At 45.0% G+C, this 18,309-nt stretch overlaps 1 protein-coding gene and 1 long non-coding RNA gene across 27 annotated transcripts in view; one reads left to right on the top strand and one right to left on the bottom strand.

Moving 5' to 3' along the window:
* Positions 1-2,019: 2,019 nt before the first annotated feature.
* LOC119956194 lies at positions 2,020-14,223 on the top strand. The gene is made up of 3 exons (XR_005458602.1): positions 2,020-2,195; positions 6,146-6,232; positions 14,133-14,223. It is a non-coding gene; the product is annotated as an uncharacterized LOC119956194 (long non-coding RNA).
* A 1,592-nt stretch (positions 14,224-15,815) lies between these two features.
* kcnma1a (potassium large conductance calcium-activated channel, subfamily M, alpha member 1a) overlaps positions 15,816-18,309 on the bottom strand; it is an 838,366-nt gene continuing 835,872 nt past the window's right edge. For all 26 annotated transcript variants that reach the window (XM_038783288.1, XM_038783287.1, XM_038783293.1 and 23 more), the window contains one exon: positions 15,816-16,436. In XM_038783288.1, the coding sequence (XP_038639216.1) occupies positions 16,285-16,436 (152 nt within the window). In that variant the 3' untranslated portion in view covers positions 15,816-16,284. The remainder of the gene's footprint in view (positions 16,437-18,309) is intronic.

The following is an 18,309-nucleotide window of genomic DNA, read 5'->3' as shown; positions in this document are numbered from 1 at the left end:
TGCAGACTGACCAAACAGCCATATTTCGTGTTGTGGCAGCCATTTGATTGAGTTTATTGGTTAAGAATGAAATGGTTGATAGGCATTTTTAGTATAGTTGTAATCTGCCTAAAAATGTCCTCTTCAGTTAGATGTAAAGTTGTTGAAATTGATTTATTTTCTGCAGGATAAGGAGAATACCACAATAAAAAAAACACAGGTAAATTATCTTTTCAAGTTCTATCTATATAAAAAATATGTACACATACATATCTCAATCTTGGTTTGGAATATTGAATTGCTGCAGACTCTAGGAACAGGAATACTGAATATTTGTAACAGTTACATCTTAATAGTAGAAGTCAACTGTCTTGTCAACTCATTGCTGACGTCAAATGGATTAAAAATGACATTTATAAAGTTGTGAGGCATGGCCTGCCCTGTTACTTTTAAAACTGGCTCCTGGAGGTAGTCTCAGATTTCTTGCCTAAATCTGAATTTATTCACTTCACTCCAAATTACACTGCTCTGTACTGACATCACTCAAACTGTGCCAGATCTGACCTAGATGTAGGCTTGATGATTCAGTTTGCCCAATGTAGTTTCTGGACAAAGTCGCATATTTGTAATTGTAGGCATCATGTCAAAGAATTGTTCCCAGTTTTAAAACTGACCCTTATTATGCTTCGATTGTGTATTATGCAGGTTTATCACTGTCAAATCTAATATTATGCATTTTTCTACTGTTAAAGAGAAACCTAGTTGCCATAGAAACGTTAAATCCGCTTTACAACAGTTATTTGCTATATAAGGGGGAGGGTTAGCTCAGTTGGATGGGTAGTTGGTTCGTGATGTGGAGCGACGCCAACAGCATGAGTTCAATTCCCATACCGGTTGAAGTTATTCATCAAGGCCCCACCTTCTCAACCGTGTGTGTGGTGATTTATCCCTCAGATTAAATCACCACCAGTCAGCTCTCAAAGGAGGGAGCAGCCTTTGGTCTTCTGGGGCTGGTTGAGGGGAACACTATCCATTATTTTTACATTTGCTACATTTGGGGCCTCACGGTAGCATGGTGGTTAGCATCAATGCTTCACAGCTCCAGGGTCCCAGGTTCGATTCCCGGCTGGGTCACTGTCTGTGTGGAGTCTGCACGTCCTCCCCGTGTGTGCGTGGGTTTCCCCCGGGTGCTCCGGTTTCCTCCCACAGTCCAAAGATGTGCGGGTTAGGTGGATTGGCCATGATAAATTGCCCGTAGTGTAAGGTTAATGGGGGGATTGTTGGGTTACGGGTATACGGGTTACGTGGGTTTAAGTAGGGTGATCATTGCTCGGCACAACATCGAGGGCCGAAGGGCCTGTTCTGTGCTGTACTGTTCTATTAATCTATTATAATTTTATGTGCTTTGATAAATATTGTATTCTGTTAAATGATGTTTTCTGAGGGTAAACCCACATTTCAACAATGTGCAGTAATTCACGTGAGAAAATGCAGTAAGTTCGAAGTTGGTCAGGAGGTTCTGGCTAACGGAGATTTCAGTCCTTTGGAAAAATGACTTTGGTCAGGGGTTAATGCTACTTAAAGTGTTTTATCAAAAGGGTTCACTCCATTGCATCAAAAATAGTTCTCCTTGATTGACAGCCTGTCAGGCATAATGCGATAGGAGAGTAAAAATGTGTCATGCAACCATGTGTCAAAAGTAGTGTGCTTGTGATGATGGTGATCATTCTAATAGTCCCCTGTGGTATGTGCATCCTACACATATTCACAAATCCTTCATCTGCGACTGCAAGTTATATCCACAGTGTTTACAGCAACTATGCCCCCAGTACTTTAAATACATTCCCAATTGTTGGCCAATGAAGCTGAATTTCAGTGTGACTGAAAAATATGTCAGTGCAGCTTAGATTTAAATTCAATGTCGATTTCCCCCCATTAAAAGTTTTATTCTGCCTTTTTGTCATTTCAATTCAAATGCAAACAGCCTTCGTGAGATGGTGCTTATTTTGTATTATTTTCACCGCAGGTCATAAGCTCTACTTTCTCCTCGGTACTGATCTCTTACACAGTGTCCTCTAGCTGTGGAGTTGGAGAGTCAACTGCAGTCTGCTATTCTAGCCGGACCGGAAGAATCCTTTGATTTCCCCAGATGAAGCGTTTCTCTTCTGCCATAAACCCTTCATCAGCATAGACAGAAAGTGAAGAATCTCACTTCAGTAAGTTAGGATTTTCCAATTCTTATTCCTTTTTGCATCTGAAACTTGATGAGATGACTGTGATGGGGAGAGGAGGAAATTCAAATGAGGACGGCACGTTCACACAGTGGTGAGCACTGTTGCTTCACAGTGCCAGGGGCCCGGGTTCGATTCCCAGCTTGGGTAGTCTGTGCGGAGTCTGCACATTCTCCCTATGTCTGCGTGGGTTTCCTCCGGGTGCTCTGGTTTCCTCCCACATGTCCGAAAAGACGTGCGTGTTAGGTGAATTGGACATTCTGAATTCTCCCTCTGTGTACCCGAACAGGCGCCGGAATGTGTCGACTAGGGGCTTTTCACAGTAACTTCATTGCAGTGTTAATGGAAGCCTACTTGTGACAATAGTGAAGATTATTAGTAGTAATTGGAATGGCTGTGTTTCAGGAATTAAACACAATTCAACATTTTATGTTGGTTTAAGAAAATGGCAACACTATTATGGTATTATATAATCATGGACATAATTTCATAGTTACTGGGAGTTCTATGAAAACGTGTCCCAATAGCCCAATCTTCTCAGAATTGTAACATGTTGCAACATGGCCATTTGGCCCATCATGGTGATTGTCTCCATTTGACCAATCTCATTTAATTCCATTCTCCTCCATGCTTTCAGTTAAAGATTTTTAAATAACTAAGACCCTTCTACAGGCATTTGCTGATACTACTTCAGCATTAGCTTGTAGCCAAGAGTTCCTGTGCAGACCACCCTTTTGTGCACAGCTTTTAAAAAAAATTTCCCTTTTAATTTTTTGGGTGATTATTTGGGCAGGTATTAGGATGCCAAATGTTAGAACACTCAAGGAATGCAGTATTCTTTCTTCAAAAGTGTGGTGGCCTCAGATTCCTCTCAGCACATAATTCCAGCATTTACCCTGTGACTGCCCAAGGGCTCAATCTGCCACATTTTATGGAGGTCAGTGGGAGGGCATTTAACTTGCCTGAGGCAGGTGGACACGAGCACTATTGTGGTCTATCTCCATCACCTGCTCTGCCCATGGGAATCTAGCACCTGCCTGCTATTGAGGGGGGCGGAGAGGGGTGGAGAGCATTTGTACATCATATCCCCCCCTCCCCTCCATTTAAACTCCTCACACCTGTCTGAGGAATTAATCACAATTTTGTATCAATGTGACCATTTAACCAACTGGACGTTGGTCTCCATCATCTCACTGGACATATTAATCTCTAGAGACACGTTGAGTCTCAACTGACCAGTAATTGGTACTCCCAACCTTCAACAATATTTGCCATGGAGGGGCCTGTCTGTCAGAAAAGTTCTGGCCCAGTGGTTAGCTCTGCTGCCTCATAGCTCCGGGGATCCAGGTTCAATTCCGGCCTTGGGTGACTGTCTGTATGGAATTTACGCTTTCTTCCCGTGTCTGTGTGGGTTTCCTCCGGGATCTCTAGCTTCCTCCCACAGTCCAAAGATGTGCTGGCTAGGTGGAATGGCCATGATAAAATTTCCCCAGAGATGTACAGGTGAGGTGGGGTTACGGGGCTAGGGCGGGGAAGTAGGCCTGGGTAGCTCTTTCAGTGGGTCATGCAGACTCGATGGGCCAAATGACCTCCTTCTGCACTATAGGGATTCTATGAGCCCTGCTGTTTTCTGATAGATTCCACCGATCTATTACTGGAATTACGACCAGCAGAACACCTAGATTTTCAGAGGAATTGGGCAGGATTTTGTTGGTGGTATATCATTGCCAATGGCAGACAGTAGTGCACATCATTTCTGCTCTCTTGCTTTTGCTGGTTCCCACATGACCACCTGATGTACCATCAATTGAACGCGAGACGAGTTGCTGAACAAAAGTATGGCTTTAATATACTAGATGTTAAGCCCTGTGGTCAATTACAGTAGAAGGACGACCGCCGGGAGTAATGGGTATTTATACCCCGACCTGGAGGCGGGGTTAACACAGACTCTGGACCAATCGGTGAGCCGTCACATGACTGGTCTCAACTAACCGGTCGAGAGGCACATGACCGACCAGGGCCAATGGTAAGCCGGTGTTCTGCACCAATGGCAGGCAGCTATGCTAATCATACCACCACACTACCATTAACATTAAGAGAGCCAGTGGCGTGCAGAGGAGATGTGTGTGATTCTGTGGTGGGAATCCCACTGTCAGCCTAAAATGTTGTAGCTATGGTTGGGCTATAAAATGGCCTCCTGCTCAAACATCAGGATTATCGGGCTAAAACCTGCCTGCCCATCTCGACTGCCATTAATAGAAGATTTTCTGAGAGCACAAAGATTTTTTTAAATTTTCAATTCCGCTTACAAATAATTCACTTGACATTGTTTTCGCATTATTCGTACGTGCATCGTTGTTATTTGCTGACACTAGCTCAGTCAGAAAGCTGAATGTACTGGCCCACACATTGTGGTTAGTATGCATTGATAGTTATAGGGGAGATAGGGACATTTCCTTCATTGTAGAAAGAAGAACATTATGATTTCTTTGATCACTCTTTATTGAATGTTCATCTTGATGTCCAGTGTTGCACTTGCCGCTCTGTGGAACATGGTTGAACTTAAAGGCTCTGCTGGTGCCCCCTTTTAGATATTGTACAGGATGTTGTTCAAGATCACTCTCAGCAGGGAAAACTGAAATCTTGTCGGTGAACTCAAAAACGTGTGAAGACTGTCAGCGAATACTGAGATGGACGTTCATTTGTACAGTACTGACATTGCCCCTTGGGCCCCTCATTTCCTTCTCTTGATTGGCTGTCCCCATCACATCCAGGAAGCCAGCCCTTCCCCATCACACCTCAATATCCCAACCCCACCCTCTGCCCTCCCATGGACCCCATTTCACCCCCACTGAGTCACCCTTGCCGGTTCCGAGTCTCCATGCAAGCTGCCATTTTCCTGCTTTCCTTCCGTGTGCCACAAAGTTCAACCTGGAAAGCCGCTGACCTCAGGCAAGGCGGCGCAAAGGCAACTGGTGCATGACGATTATTAAAAAAGCAATGCGAACCGGGGGTGATGAGATCTCGTGAGCCGCTGACTTTATCTTGCAGGTAGGAGTTTGTTTTAAAGGTTTTACGTTAGTAAGTATTCATGGAATGCAAATGTATTCTATATAACATGTAGGTTCAGTCGGCAGTTAGCAAGGCCAATGTTAGCATTCATGACGAGAGGGCTAGAATACAAGACCAGAGATGTACTTCAGAGGCTATATAAGGTTCTGGACAGACCCCATTTGGAGCATTGTGAGCAGTTTTGGGCCCCGTATCTAAGGAAGGATGTGCTGGCCTTGGAAAGGGTCCATAGAAGGTTCACCAGAATGATCCCTGGAATGAAGAGCTTGTCGTATGAGGAATGGTTGAGGACTCTGGGTCAGTACTTGGAGTTTAGAAGGATGGGGGAGGGGGGATCTTATTGAAACTACAGGATACTGCATGACCTGGATAGAGTGGATGTGGAGAGAATGTTTCCACTTTTAGGAAAAACTAGAAGCAGAGGACATAATCTCAGACTAAAGGGACGATCTTATAAAACAGAGATGAGGAGGAATTTCTTCAGCCAGAGGGTGGTGAAACTATGGAACTCTTTGCCGCAGAAGGCTGTGGAGGCCAAATCACTGAGTGTCTTTAAGACAGAGATAGATAGGTTTTTGATCAATAAGGGGATCAGGGGTTATGGCGAGAAGGCAGGAGAATGGGAATGAGAAAAGTATCAGCCATGATTGAATGGCGGAGCAGAGTCGATGGGCCGAGTGGCCTAACTCTACACCTGTCTTCTGGTCCTATTACAATTACAAAACTGTCACAGGCATGAGCCCCAACATGCTGCAAACACACTACTGACTTTATCTCTGTACTTCAACCAGCTGTCAGAAAATTAAAAGTTAGCATTCTGCCTAATTCAGTCACCAAACAATCCATGTTTCTCACTTGTACAGGCCCCATAAATTACCCGCCTTGGTGTTCTCAGAGATTTCTCATCATGGTGTTGGACAACGTTACTGCAGGAATGCGATCTTTGGCAGGTAGGAAGTTAACTGCAATGCAATTATTAAGATACCGAGGTTTAAGTCTTCTTACCACAGTCCAATGAACAAACTCAACAGCTTTAAAAGATACTTTACTCTCTCACGCCGCTGAGGACCTGGGTTTGATCCCGGCCCTGGGTCACTGTCTACCTACAACTCCGACCTGCAAGATAAAGTCAGTGACACACGAGATCTCATCACCCCCGCTTCGCATTGCTGTTTGAATAGATATCATGCACCAGTTGCCTTTGCGCTGCCGTGCCTGAGGTCAGTGGCTTTCCGGTTTGAATTTTGTGGCATACAGAAGGAGAGCAGGAAAATGGCAGCTTGCATGGAGACTCGGAACCGGCAAGGGTGACTCAGTGGGGGTGAAATGGGGTCCATGGGAGGGCAGAGGGTGGGGTTGGGATATTGAGGTGTGATGGGGAAGGGCTGGCTTCAAGGGAAGAAAATGAGGGGCCTAAGGGGCAATGTCTGTATGTGGACATGTGGAGTTTGCACTTTCTCACCGAGTCTGCGTGGGTCTCAGCCAAAGACGTGCAGGGTAGATGGATTGGCCACAATAACATGCCCCTTAATTGGACAAAAATTATTGAAAACAAAGGTAATTTAGAAGTTACATCTCCTGAATTTTCCCGAACATCTCTTTGCTGCTGTTGACTTCCTTCCTGCTCCATATTGAGACTGCTTAGGTAGTGAAATTCCATAGGATGCAGCAGTCCGTGATGATATGGGAGACTGGCTCAACCACATTGAAGGATCTACCCAGCTGCTTGAATCTCTGTTCAGCATGGTGTGTTTGGTGATGGCATGCTGAACACATGTCCTCTTTGGCGATCGCTCGCTAAGGAGTATGATTTTATACCTCGGAAACTCTGTTACTGTCCATGGCTTCTGTGGGTTCTTGCATGGGCTGATGAGCCCAATCCTAGAGTTGCATCTTCCATCGCACACTTGGCAGGCGTTTCCAGGAGGTGGGACTGACTCTAGATCGCTGGTATTCCTTTCTCAGGCTCCTTTTCTGGACCCCCTCTTGCTGTCGGGTGTCCTGGAAGAATTGTGCCCCTTCCTTCAGGAGGTTCCTCCAAGTAGGTCTCTTATGAGCATTTTCTTAGGTAAGCCCAGAGTGCCTTTGAAGCACTTTTCTTTGTCCTCTTTTTGCTTGGAAGCCTTCCTTGAGATGGGCAAAGAAGATTTGCTTTGGAAGTCAGGACTCTGACATCCTAAACACATGACCAGCTCAGCGGAGATGGTTTTGGGTGGTCATGACCTCAACGCTGGTGTACTTGGTTCCTTCAGGAACACTGATGTTAGTACGCCTGTCCTCCCAGCTGATGTGGAGATTGCCTCTCAGACAGCATTGATGGTACCTCTCCAGGACCTTGAGATGGAGTCTGTACATAGTCCAAGTTACTGAGTCATATTAAGAGTTGGGAGGACGAACACATTGTCCACTAGGATCTTGGCATCAGCACGGATGTTGCAGTTGTCAAAGACTCTTATCCTTAGGTGTCTGAAGAAGGCACTCATGAATTGGATACGATGTTGGATTTCTGCATCGCTGTCAGCCTTAGAGGTATAGGAAATGTTCCACATTTGTGAGGGCTTCTCCATTGATCTTGATGGAGGGGGAGACAGGATCTTCCCCTGGGGTGGGCTGGTAAAGGACTTGAGTCTTTTTGAGATTGAGGCTGAGACCGATTTTTCAGTATGTTTCCGTGAAGGTGTTAAGAATGGCTTGGAGATTCTCTTCCGAGAGAGTGGATGTCATCTGCATACTGAAGCTCCATGAACAATGCCAGTCTTGTTCGCTTCTTGGATTTCAACTAGTTGAGGTTGAAATGTTTTCTATAAATCCTGCAGATGATGTCCACTCCACTGGGAAGATTGTTCTTGACAAAGTGAAGGGTGGTGGCGATGAAGATGGAGAAAAGGGTGGGGGCAATGACACATCCCTGCTTGACTCCAGTCTTGACCTCAAAGGTTTCATTTCCGTTGTGGAGGAGTCATAGGACGTTGATGAATTTTTCTGGGCAGCTGGTCTTTGACAGGGTTTTCCATAGCACTTCCCGAATGACTCAATCAAAGGCCTTGGTCAGATCGATGAAGGCCATGTAGAATGGCTGATGTTGCTCCTGGCATTTCTCTTGCCAAGCAGTGAAAATCATGTCTGCTGTTCCACAGTTTGGTCAGAAGGATTTCTTCAGAGACTGGGAAAAGGCGGCTAGCGAGGATTCGCGCGATGATCTTCCCGGCGATGAAGAGTAGAGTGGTTCCTGGGTAGTTCCCACAGTCCACTTTGATGGAAAGTTCAGGGATTTCCTCAACCAAGTCCTCATCTCTGGTTGTATCACGGCTCAGGAGCTCTTTGAAGTGTTCTCTCCATTGAAAGCTGATGTTTTCTCTGTTTCTTTTTCTATTCCTTTACGGGATGTGGGTGTCGCTGGTTAGGCCAGCATTTATTACCCGTCCCTAGTTGCCCTTAAGAAGGGAGTTCCAGGATATTGCTCCAGTGACAGTGAAGAAACGGTGATATATTTCCAAGTCAGGGTGGTGAGTGACTTGGAGGGGAACCTCCAGGTGGTGGGGTTCCCAGGTATCTGCTGCTCTTGTCCTTCCAGATGGCAGTGGTCATGAGTTGTCATGGGGAACCTTGGCGAGTTACTACAGTGCATCTTGTAGATGGTGCACATGGCAGCCATTGTTCGTCGGTGGTAGACCGATTGAATGTTTGTGGAAGGAGGAGCAATCAAGCAAGCTGCTTTGTCCTGGATGGTGTCAAGCTTCTTGAGTGTCATTGGAGCTGCACTCATTCAGGCAAGTGGAGAGTATTCCATTACACTCCTGACTTGTACCTTGTTGATGATAAACAGGCTTTGGGGGGGTTAGGGGGTGAGTTACTCGCCGTATGATTCATAGCCGTTGACCTGCTCTGGTAGCCATAGTATTAATATAGCTATATCAGTTCAGTGACTGATCAATAGCAACCCCCAGGATATTGATTGTGGGGAATTCAGCAATGGTAATGCCATTGAATGTCAATGGTCGATGGTTAGATCCTCTCAAGAGGTTCTGTCCTTACTCTGCACCGGTTTGAGGCCGGTATTGGGTCCATATATGGTTATAGAATCATTGAATTTACAGTGCAGAAGGAGGCCGTTTGGTATGTGTTCAGTCCACCGTTGTTCTTGATTTCCCTAGTTCTTCTTTGGATTTGGATTTTGATTTATTTTCACGTGCACCGAGGTACAGTAAAAAGTATTGTTCTGTGTACAGTCCAGACAGATCGTTCCATACATGAAAAAACATAGGACACACATAAATACACTATGTAAATACAAAGGCACAGGCACTGGGTGAGTATATGCAGTGTAGTACTTACTACTTAGTAGAGAAGATGTGTGAAGAGATCAGTTCAGTCCATAAGGGGTCATTCGGGAGTCTGGTGACAGCAGGGAAGAAGCTGTTTTTGAATCTTTGCGTGTTCACAGACTTTTGCTCTCCTGCCTGATGGAAGAGGTTGGAAGAGAGAATAATCCAGGTGGGAGGGGTCTTCGATTATGCTGCCCACATTCCCAAGGCAACGGGAGGTTTAGACAGAGTAAATGGATGGGAGGCGGGTTCGCACGATGAACTGGGATGTGTTCACAACTCTCTGTAGTTTCTTACGGTCTTGGGCCGAGCAGTTGCCATACCACACTGTGATGCAGCCAGATAGGATGCTTTCTATGGTGCATCTGTAAAAGTTGGTAAGTCAAGAGACATGCCGAATTTCCTCAGTTTCTGGAGGAAGTATAGGCGCTGCTGTGCTTTCTTGGTCGTAGCGTCGACGTGGGTGGACCAAGTCAGATTGTTGGTGATTTGCACATCTAGGAATTTGAAGCTGCCAACCATCTCCACCTCTGCACCATTGATGCTGACAGGGGTGTGTACGCCCTTCACTTTCCGAAGTCAATGATCACCTCTTTAGTTTTTCTGACATTGAGGGAGAGATTGTTATCATTACACCACACCACTAGATTCTCTATCTGCCTCCTGTACGATGACTCATCGTTGCTAGAGATCCAACCCGCTCCAGTTGTGTTATTAGCAAACTTGTAGATGGAGTTGGAGCCAGATTTTGCCACAGCCGTGCGTAAATGTAGGGGGTTAGCCTTGGTCGGCCCCAGAATTGAGGACTATCGTGGAATTGGTGTTGATCCTTACTGAAGTCGAGGATCCAGTTGCAGAGGGAGAAGCCAAGTCCTTGGCTTTTGAGTTTTGATATGAGCTTGGCTGGGATTATGGTGTTGAAGGCAGAGCTGTAGTCAATGAATGGCAGTCTGATGTAGGAGTCCTTGTTGTCGAGATGCTCCAGGGATGAGTGTAGGGCCAGTGGGATGGCATTTGCTGTGGACCGTTTGTGGCGGTATGCAAACTGGATCATGGCATTCTGGGAGTATGGAGTTGATATGTCACATGACCTCCGTCTTGGCTAATTGATGAGCTCTCGTCTTAGCCTTACTGGTCATGTCATTTTGTCAGGCGCAGAGTGCTTTCCTCTACTTGCTGATGAGGTCTTGGACGGTGTGGTCATTCCATAGAGTTGCTACAGTGCAGAAGGAAGCCCATCAAGTCTGCACTGACTCGCTGAAAGAGCAGCCCACTCCCCCACCCTATTCCTGTAACCCCACCTGCACATCTTGGACACTAAGTGGTAATTTAGCATGATCAGCCCACCTAACTTCCACTTTTTGTATTGTGGGAGGAAACCTGAGCATGTGGAAGAAACCCATGTAGACACAGGGAGAACGTGCAACCATTTGCCCAAGGCCGAATTGAACACGGGTCTCAGGCGCTGTAAGGCAGCAGTGCTAACCACTGCCACCATGCCGCCCTTTTCTTGTTGAACTAGTCTTGGTGTTTTCAGTCTTGCAGCTGATGGGTTCTTCACAGCTTGATATGCTGGCCGTCTTCAGCTCTCTCCAGCTTTCTTCCACTCCATTAGAATGGACACTGGAGTTTGTGGAGAAGTCGTTGCTGGAAGTGCACTCGCACGCTTGGTTCTTGAAACCACTCAAAGTTGATCATTTTTCTGAGCTGTTTCTTCATCTTCTGCTGCCCCTGGTGGAGTTTGATGGACTTGATTCTCTGTTCAGCATGGTGTGTTTGATGATGACTGGTCAGTTTATCTGTGCTGGACACGTGTATACGGCTGCTGTAAAGGTTCTCCTGAACGTGGCTGCCTAGCCAATAATCTTGGGTTTTTCTTTCTTCATCCAAGATGGTATTTTAAAAAATTATTTTGCAGGATGTGAGCATTGCTCGCCAGGCCCGTCCCTAATTACCCTTGAGAAGGTGGTGGTGAGCAGCCTTCCTGAGCCGCTGCAGTCCGTGTGGTGTAGGTACACCAACAGTGCTGTTAGAGAGGGAATTCCAGGATATTGACCCAGCAGCAGTGAAGGAATGGCGATATAGTTCCAAGTCATGTTGATGGGTGGTTTGCAGGGGAATCTGCTGGTGGTGCTGCTCCTGTGCCTCTGCTGCCCTTGTTCTTCCAGGTGGTAGAGGTTGACGGTCTGGAAGGTACTGCCGAAGGAGCAGTGCATCTTTTAGATAAGAAATGGTGTACACACTGTTGCTTGAATCTAAAGGCCTCATGGCTGGGAAGTTGGCATTCACGTGCACCTTCTATGAAGATCAGAATTGGGCTGCACATTAATTGAGTGACTGCTATGTGGTTCATGAACCCATAGTTAATGTGTATAGGCTTTATGGGTCCAATACAAATCACCTGCATTCTGCAGTTTGAAAAGATGTAGAAACCTCCAAGGCTATTGCTGGTTGTCTGCAAGAAAACGTTCTTAGCCCAAGCAGCCATTGATTGATCTGCATTGCGGATTGATCCATGCTGCTGATATCTGCTGCAGGCGCCTGGACTGAGCTTAAATCATTAACTTTTGAGTGGTGTGATGACCTTGGGTTTGACCGCAGGTCACTTTACAACATGTGGTATAACCTGTCCCTGGTGAATCTCGTCCTGTGCAGCTTTTATCTAGAAATGTGTGGCTCAAAACCCACTTCCTATTCAGCCACGGTAATGCCAAAAAGGAAAACACCATGGCTCAAATCTTCCAGCATCCGTATTGTCGGAGATTGTACCTTTATTGAGAGATGCACATAAGGATGCTGTGGGAATCCTGGTGCATGAGCTGGAATTACTCAGGAAGTTTAAACATCTGATGGGTTGATTTCAATTGCCTGGAACCCGCCGCGAAAATATTGGACACTGAGCTCGGTGATTACTACCACCCCACCCGACAAGTCTCAATCGGACCTGATCCAACTCCCTCACCTGACTACTCCTCCGACCCAACTGGCCCTCCATGTACGCCGATATAGAGGGAAGCCTCCAGATGTGCACCTATGCACTGCCCTCAAACCGCATCTAACAAAGAACCATTGCACCTATATGCACCTCTCATGGTCATCCACAGCAGCTGACATCTTTGAGTGGAATGGTAAACAACATTTGGTCTTAGTCCGTTCGTATTCTGGGTGGTTTGAATTCCACTATTTGCCAAACATGATAAATAACACAATTATCATCAAGCTCAAGACACCGCCACACACGGCATCCCTCAGAGACACACGGCATCCCTCAGAGACACACGGCATCCCTCAGAGACACACGGCATCCCTCAGAGACACACGGCATCCCTCAGAGACACACGGCATCCCTCAGAGATACATGACGGGCAACACTCAACAATTTGTCTTTACTGAATTTAGAAAATTTACACACACATGGGACTTTGAGGATATCTCGAGCAAGCCCCCTATACCCAAAGTCCAACAGTCTGGGCTCAGCTAAGCATCTTCTCGGGGTTGCACAGATTACTATGCGGCACTCCTCGATCTGCGAAATCTGCTATGATCGGGTCTCGTCAGCAAATAATACAGTATTATTTGCACGCACCCGATCAGCACAACGACTATTCTCCAAGCACACCAGGACCACAATTCCTACAGCCAAGGTTCTGTTGCAGCCCAAACTTTAAACCAATGTGAGTGGTACCCTCTTGGAACACCAATTAAGGTGCAAAACGCCTATGATCACAATGCCTAGAGATCTGGCCCTCTAACACCTGGTCAAACAGTCAAGATCCAGATTGAACATGGCCATGACAAGGTGGTACACGGATATGTGGTCGCCTCAGACCATGCCCACTTTGACCAAACCGCCATCACCTACTACAGGTATTGGAACCAGCATCAACATATGCTACAGTGCACCAGTCATCTAGCCTACAACACAGGCCCCTACACCAATGGACATGTGTCTCCTCCAGAGGCCTTCGCAACGAGCCCTGCATCCACTGGTACACTGACAGTGTGCACCAGATCAACCACACTGAGACCAGCCTGGCAACTACAGCACAGCCAACTGGCACAATCACACATTCAGGGTGTATGACCAACCCTAGCACAAGCTTAATCCATATCTCATCCTATGTAACTAGTGATGTTTTGTTAGCCTGTTCACCTGTATGCTCTAAAACAGTTTATACACAGTATTATTTGCGCGCACTGTTATATCTTTCTGAGTGGCCACATGATGGCAGGTCACAGGTCACATGCTGCACGTTATCCCCGTGTCTGCGTGGGTTTCCTCCCACAGGTTAGGTGCATTGGCCATGCTAAATTGCCCTTAGTGTCCAAAAAAAAAGGATAGGTGGGGTTACTGGTTTATGGGGATAGGGTCGAGGTGTGGACTTATGTTGGGTGCTCTTTACAAGGGCCGGTGCAGACTCGATGGACCAAGTGGCCTCCCTCTGCACTGTAAATTCCAGAAGGAGTCGACCCCAGAAGGAGCCTATCTGATGCTAGCTCGCTCACAATATTTGTTTCATTCCAGCAAAGCCTTACATGGGCATTCAACCCTGAGGATGCACACGTTTGTCCTCTTTACACGTCGATGGCGTTTAGCTTTGGGACGAACGAGCTTTTCTGAAATCTATCTTGTGAAAGGAAAAGAAATCCGTCACCTGGATAGTATTCTGAGTAAGTTATTTTCACCTTGTGATAAAAAGGACCTTTGTTCCTATTGTTTGTGGTTTGACACTTGATGAGGTTAAAACAGAGATGGAAAGGAGCCCACAGCATAGCTTCATTGGACACAAATACAACAATTTTAATCTGAGAAAAAATACAAAATGAAACCATGTACAATATATGTACAAACTCTTTTTGTACAAGACAAAATATTATCACCAGATATCATATATGACAGAGCCAGGTAGATCAGGTCTGAGCACCATCATATTATCTCCTCTAAGTTACCCAGCAAAAAAAAAAAATGCAAACCGAAAATAAAAGTTGAAAAGGTGACTCCCTACAACGACTCTATCTTCAATGTTGATGATGAAGAGGAGGGAGCAAAGAGAGCAACAGGGATTTAAGGAACCAAAATTGATAAGAAATAGATGTGCACAAATGCAGAACAGAAAACATGCTAAAAATAATGAAAATGTACATTTTTCAGTAAGTGTAGTAAAGTTAGTTTTCTTTGTTGTTATGTAAATCATCCACTGAATTCCCAGACTCTGGCATCACCGAAGAGTCGAACTGAATGGAAGGTGCTGAAGCACAAAGTCTTAAAACAGGCTAACAAGGTCTCCATGTTAACAATCCAATTAATATTAATATATTTTATTCACAATTGTTTCACTCTACTTCCTACAAAATTGAACAACAAAATAATCACAATTCAAAAATCACTCCAGAACATAGTGTTGGGTTGCAGTATGGACCCATAAGTGTTCGGTGCTGCAGCCGGAGAACAGACATTAAAGCTGAGATAGATTTAGCTAAAGTTAAGAGTCTATAACTGATGGAACTGACACAGCAAGGTGTGCAGAAACAATAAGATTGCCTGCCACCTATCTTTTTCAATCCAATGATGTGAATATACAGTAGGTCCAATCCAGCTCTCTCCTGACATTGCCTGTTTCTCTCTCTTCTGACCTTGTGTTGCTGGACAAGAGTAGATACCAAGGTGGCTTCCGACACTGTGAGGGAGGTGGGGGGGGGGGGGGGGGGGGGGGGGGGGTCGCACCATGAGTCATAGATTGAACTGCTTCGATCAATAAATGTTGCTTGAAGCTGAAAGGTGTGCAGGCTTGCTTCAGACAACTCTGCATTAACGCTTTCTACCTCGCTGAGTTGGCATTGATGTCTCTTTATCCTCCCAGGTTATACTGCAAAGTATGATCTACTGCCTCTGTGATATGTGTAAACTACTTTTTGGTGTCTCAAAATTCTCATTTTAAAACAAGTTTAAAAATGGAGAAAATGAACAGTGTATAAAAATAGCGCTTGGCTTGCAATGTTCTCTATCCAAGACGACCTTGTAGGTTTATATTTCATCAAAGCAGTGAAACTAAAATCAGAAATGGATAATGAAGAAATGGCGATGTTAAAATGTGGATCAACCTTTAATACAGGACTTGGTCTCTGCCCTATCTCAACACAAAGACAGATAACAGCATTATTCTGATAGCGCTCACATGCTAGTTATCAGGCAACAATGGACGCCTCATTTGCCACTGCTAGAAGTATATTGTTTTTATTATTTTGTTGATTCAGGGATTGGGTACATTGAAATCATTATTTTTTGTGACCTTCATCCTCCAGGGGGAACAAAAGAGGAACAAAATAAAAGAGTCTGGTCACAAACAGAAGGAAAGAGAAGCTACAAAGTAGAAGATGACAAGGTATTGCATTTATAAAATACATTTTTTAAAACATAAATGGCCATAATATTCAGTCTGCATCGATTGTCTTCAAGTCATCAGTAAAACCATCCAATAAAACCTGTGATTCCATGCTGGACAATCAGGTAATTTTCAAGGGCAGATTATTACTACTTATTAGTGGTGGTGCAGCATCCATGATTCTTCACCTGTCTGTAACAGATCACGGTAAAATCCATGGAGCATTGAAGCCAGCAATCCTGTTGTAGGAGCTTCTCAAAGTCTCTCTCTCTCAGACTGGAGTTCATACAGGTATCAACATTCATCTTCTACCTCTCTGATTGGTGGGATCAAACTGCTGGTAGATTTGTACTGATTGATTTGATTAGCCATGTGAGTGCTCATTGGTTTTATCTGAATGTTCCTAGGAAAGGTGTTATCAGTTTCATCTGTAAACCATTTCTTTTCTGCAAGGGCCCACAGAAGAGCAAGAGAAAGAAGAGGGAAGAGAGAAACAAACATTGTGGTTAGTTTTGTGGGCTGGAAAAAAATGTTAACGTTGGCGCATGTTTGACAGATTGTAAAATTGGAATTCATGACATGTTACCTCCTCTACTGTGATACTGACTGATTAAGTGGTTTAAATTATTCCCTGTGACAGAATGATAAAGTTACAATCTGTTCTGACATGATCTACAGGTTGCCGGCATTCTGCAGCGTCCATCTACATTCATCTTCACGTCAAACAGACATTTTTTTGTAGCTGTAATTCAATGGAACTTTTAAAGTAATCAGAACACCTGAATTATTGATGGGGTTTTTATGTGGAGGGTTCCCAGTGGACTGGAGTTAGAGAGGGAGAGAGAAAAAACTGTTTTTTTTTTCCCAAGCTTAGAATGCAGTATCCCCTAAACCGGTTCAATTGCTTTGAAACTATAAGAATATGACTCAGAGGTATTGTAAATGTAAAATAAAATCAAAGCAACAAAAGAATGACTACATTTCACTTTGACAGCTTTTGCAAAAACCAATAACAGTATGATGTCTTGTTTGATATTGTGAAATCGTTCAATTTTACAGGCAAATTTCCTTTCTCCTCATTTTACTTCTTCTTGCCTGTGTGTGTCCTCCTGTATCGTGGGCCCAATGGGACAGTGCAGATTTAAATACTTCTCCAGACCCGCTGTCAGGGCTGTTGCCTTGTCTTGTTCGTTGGTTTGCGCTACTCAGCTAGTGAATGAGACAGTTTATGTCTATGTCAGCCTTTTCTTAACTCAGAGATGGAATACTTTACTATTCCACAGTGTGTCATTTGCTACTCTAGTTAATAGCCTGGCTGAACTCAAATGAGATTCACTCAACTGAGGCAAGCAAGCTGAAGTGACAGGCCACTCTAGTAGGTGGGTGCATGGCTCCCTGGCTGGCAGCCAAGTATTCAACCATTTGGGTTCCTGGATGATTGGACACAACAGACATTCGTAAAACATCCAAGTCCATCACAAATGGAGAATGCAGTTCTTGCAAGATTAAACCTTCAGATGTGTGTAGACAGATAGTTGGTAGAATTCAGGAGCTACCTTGGTAACTTTAACCTAGCCTGCCCAGTGGGAACAAAACAGGTTCAGATTAGACGCCTGGTTACTACGAGGCCCAAATATAGGCTTCACTGATCAGTGGGATATAAAGTGGGACGGGGGAGTGGGCCTAGGTAGTGTACTCTTTCAGAGGGTTGGTACAGACTCGATGGGCCGAATGGCCTCCTGCCGCACTGTAGGGATTCTATGGGTGAAAGGTTATCGGGGCAGGTTACAATCAGATCAACCATGATCTTATTGAATGGTGGAGCAGGCTTGAGGCGCATAGTGTTTCGCTCCTGCATACGTTTGCTTGCTATTGATTAAAGCTACCCCATCACTGTTCAGCTAAGTAACTCCAGTACATTGTGAGAGACATGGAGCCGGAATTCATTGGCCATTCACAGGCGGCCGGATTCTCGGGTCCTGCCCTTGGGCTTCCCAGTGGTGTGGGGTGGCTTCAATGGTAATCCCCATTGACAGCAGGGGGCTCAGAGAATGAGTGAAGTTTTCACCTTCAGCCAATGTTGAGACCTCATGCCCCTTAGTTTTGCTACCACAGTTGTTCGACCATGTTCTATAACTTGAGTAGATGTCTTTTTGTGAGGAAAAAAAGCCATTAAATAAAGCAATGGGCTTATGAATCCAAATCCTCTGAAAGACTGCATTGGTCAGATATGAAGTGTCATCACATTATTTTTATAGTTTTAGAGCAAGACAAACCTTTGTGGCCACGACAGATTGTCAATAGTTGATGCAGAATTGA

This window comes from Scyliorhinus canicula, chromosome 22, assembly GCF_902713615.1.
Source record: "Scyliorhinus canicula chromosome 22, sScyCan1.1, whole genome shotgun sequence".
NCBI classification, from domain to species: Eukaryota; Metazoa; Chordata; class Chondrichthyes; order Carcharhiniformes; family Scyliorhinidae; genus Scyliorhinus; species Scyliorhinus canicula.
Note: the sequence above shows the minus strand (reverse complement) of the source record. Positions and strands in the feature narration are given on the sequence as shown.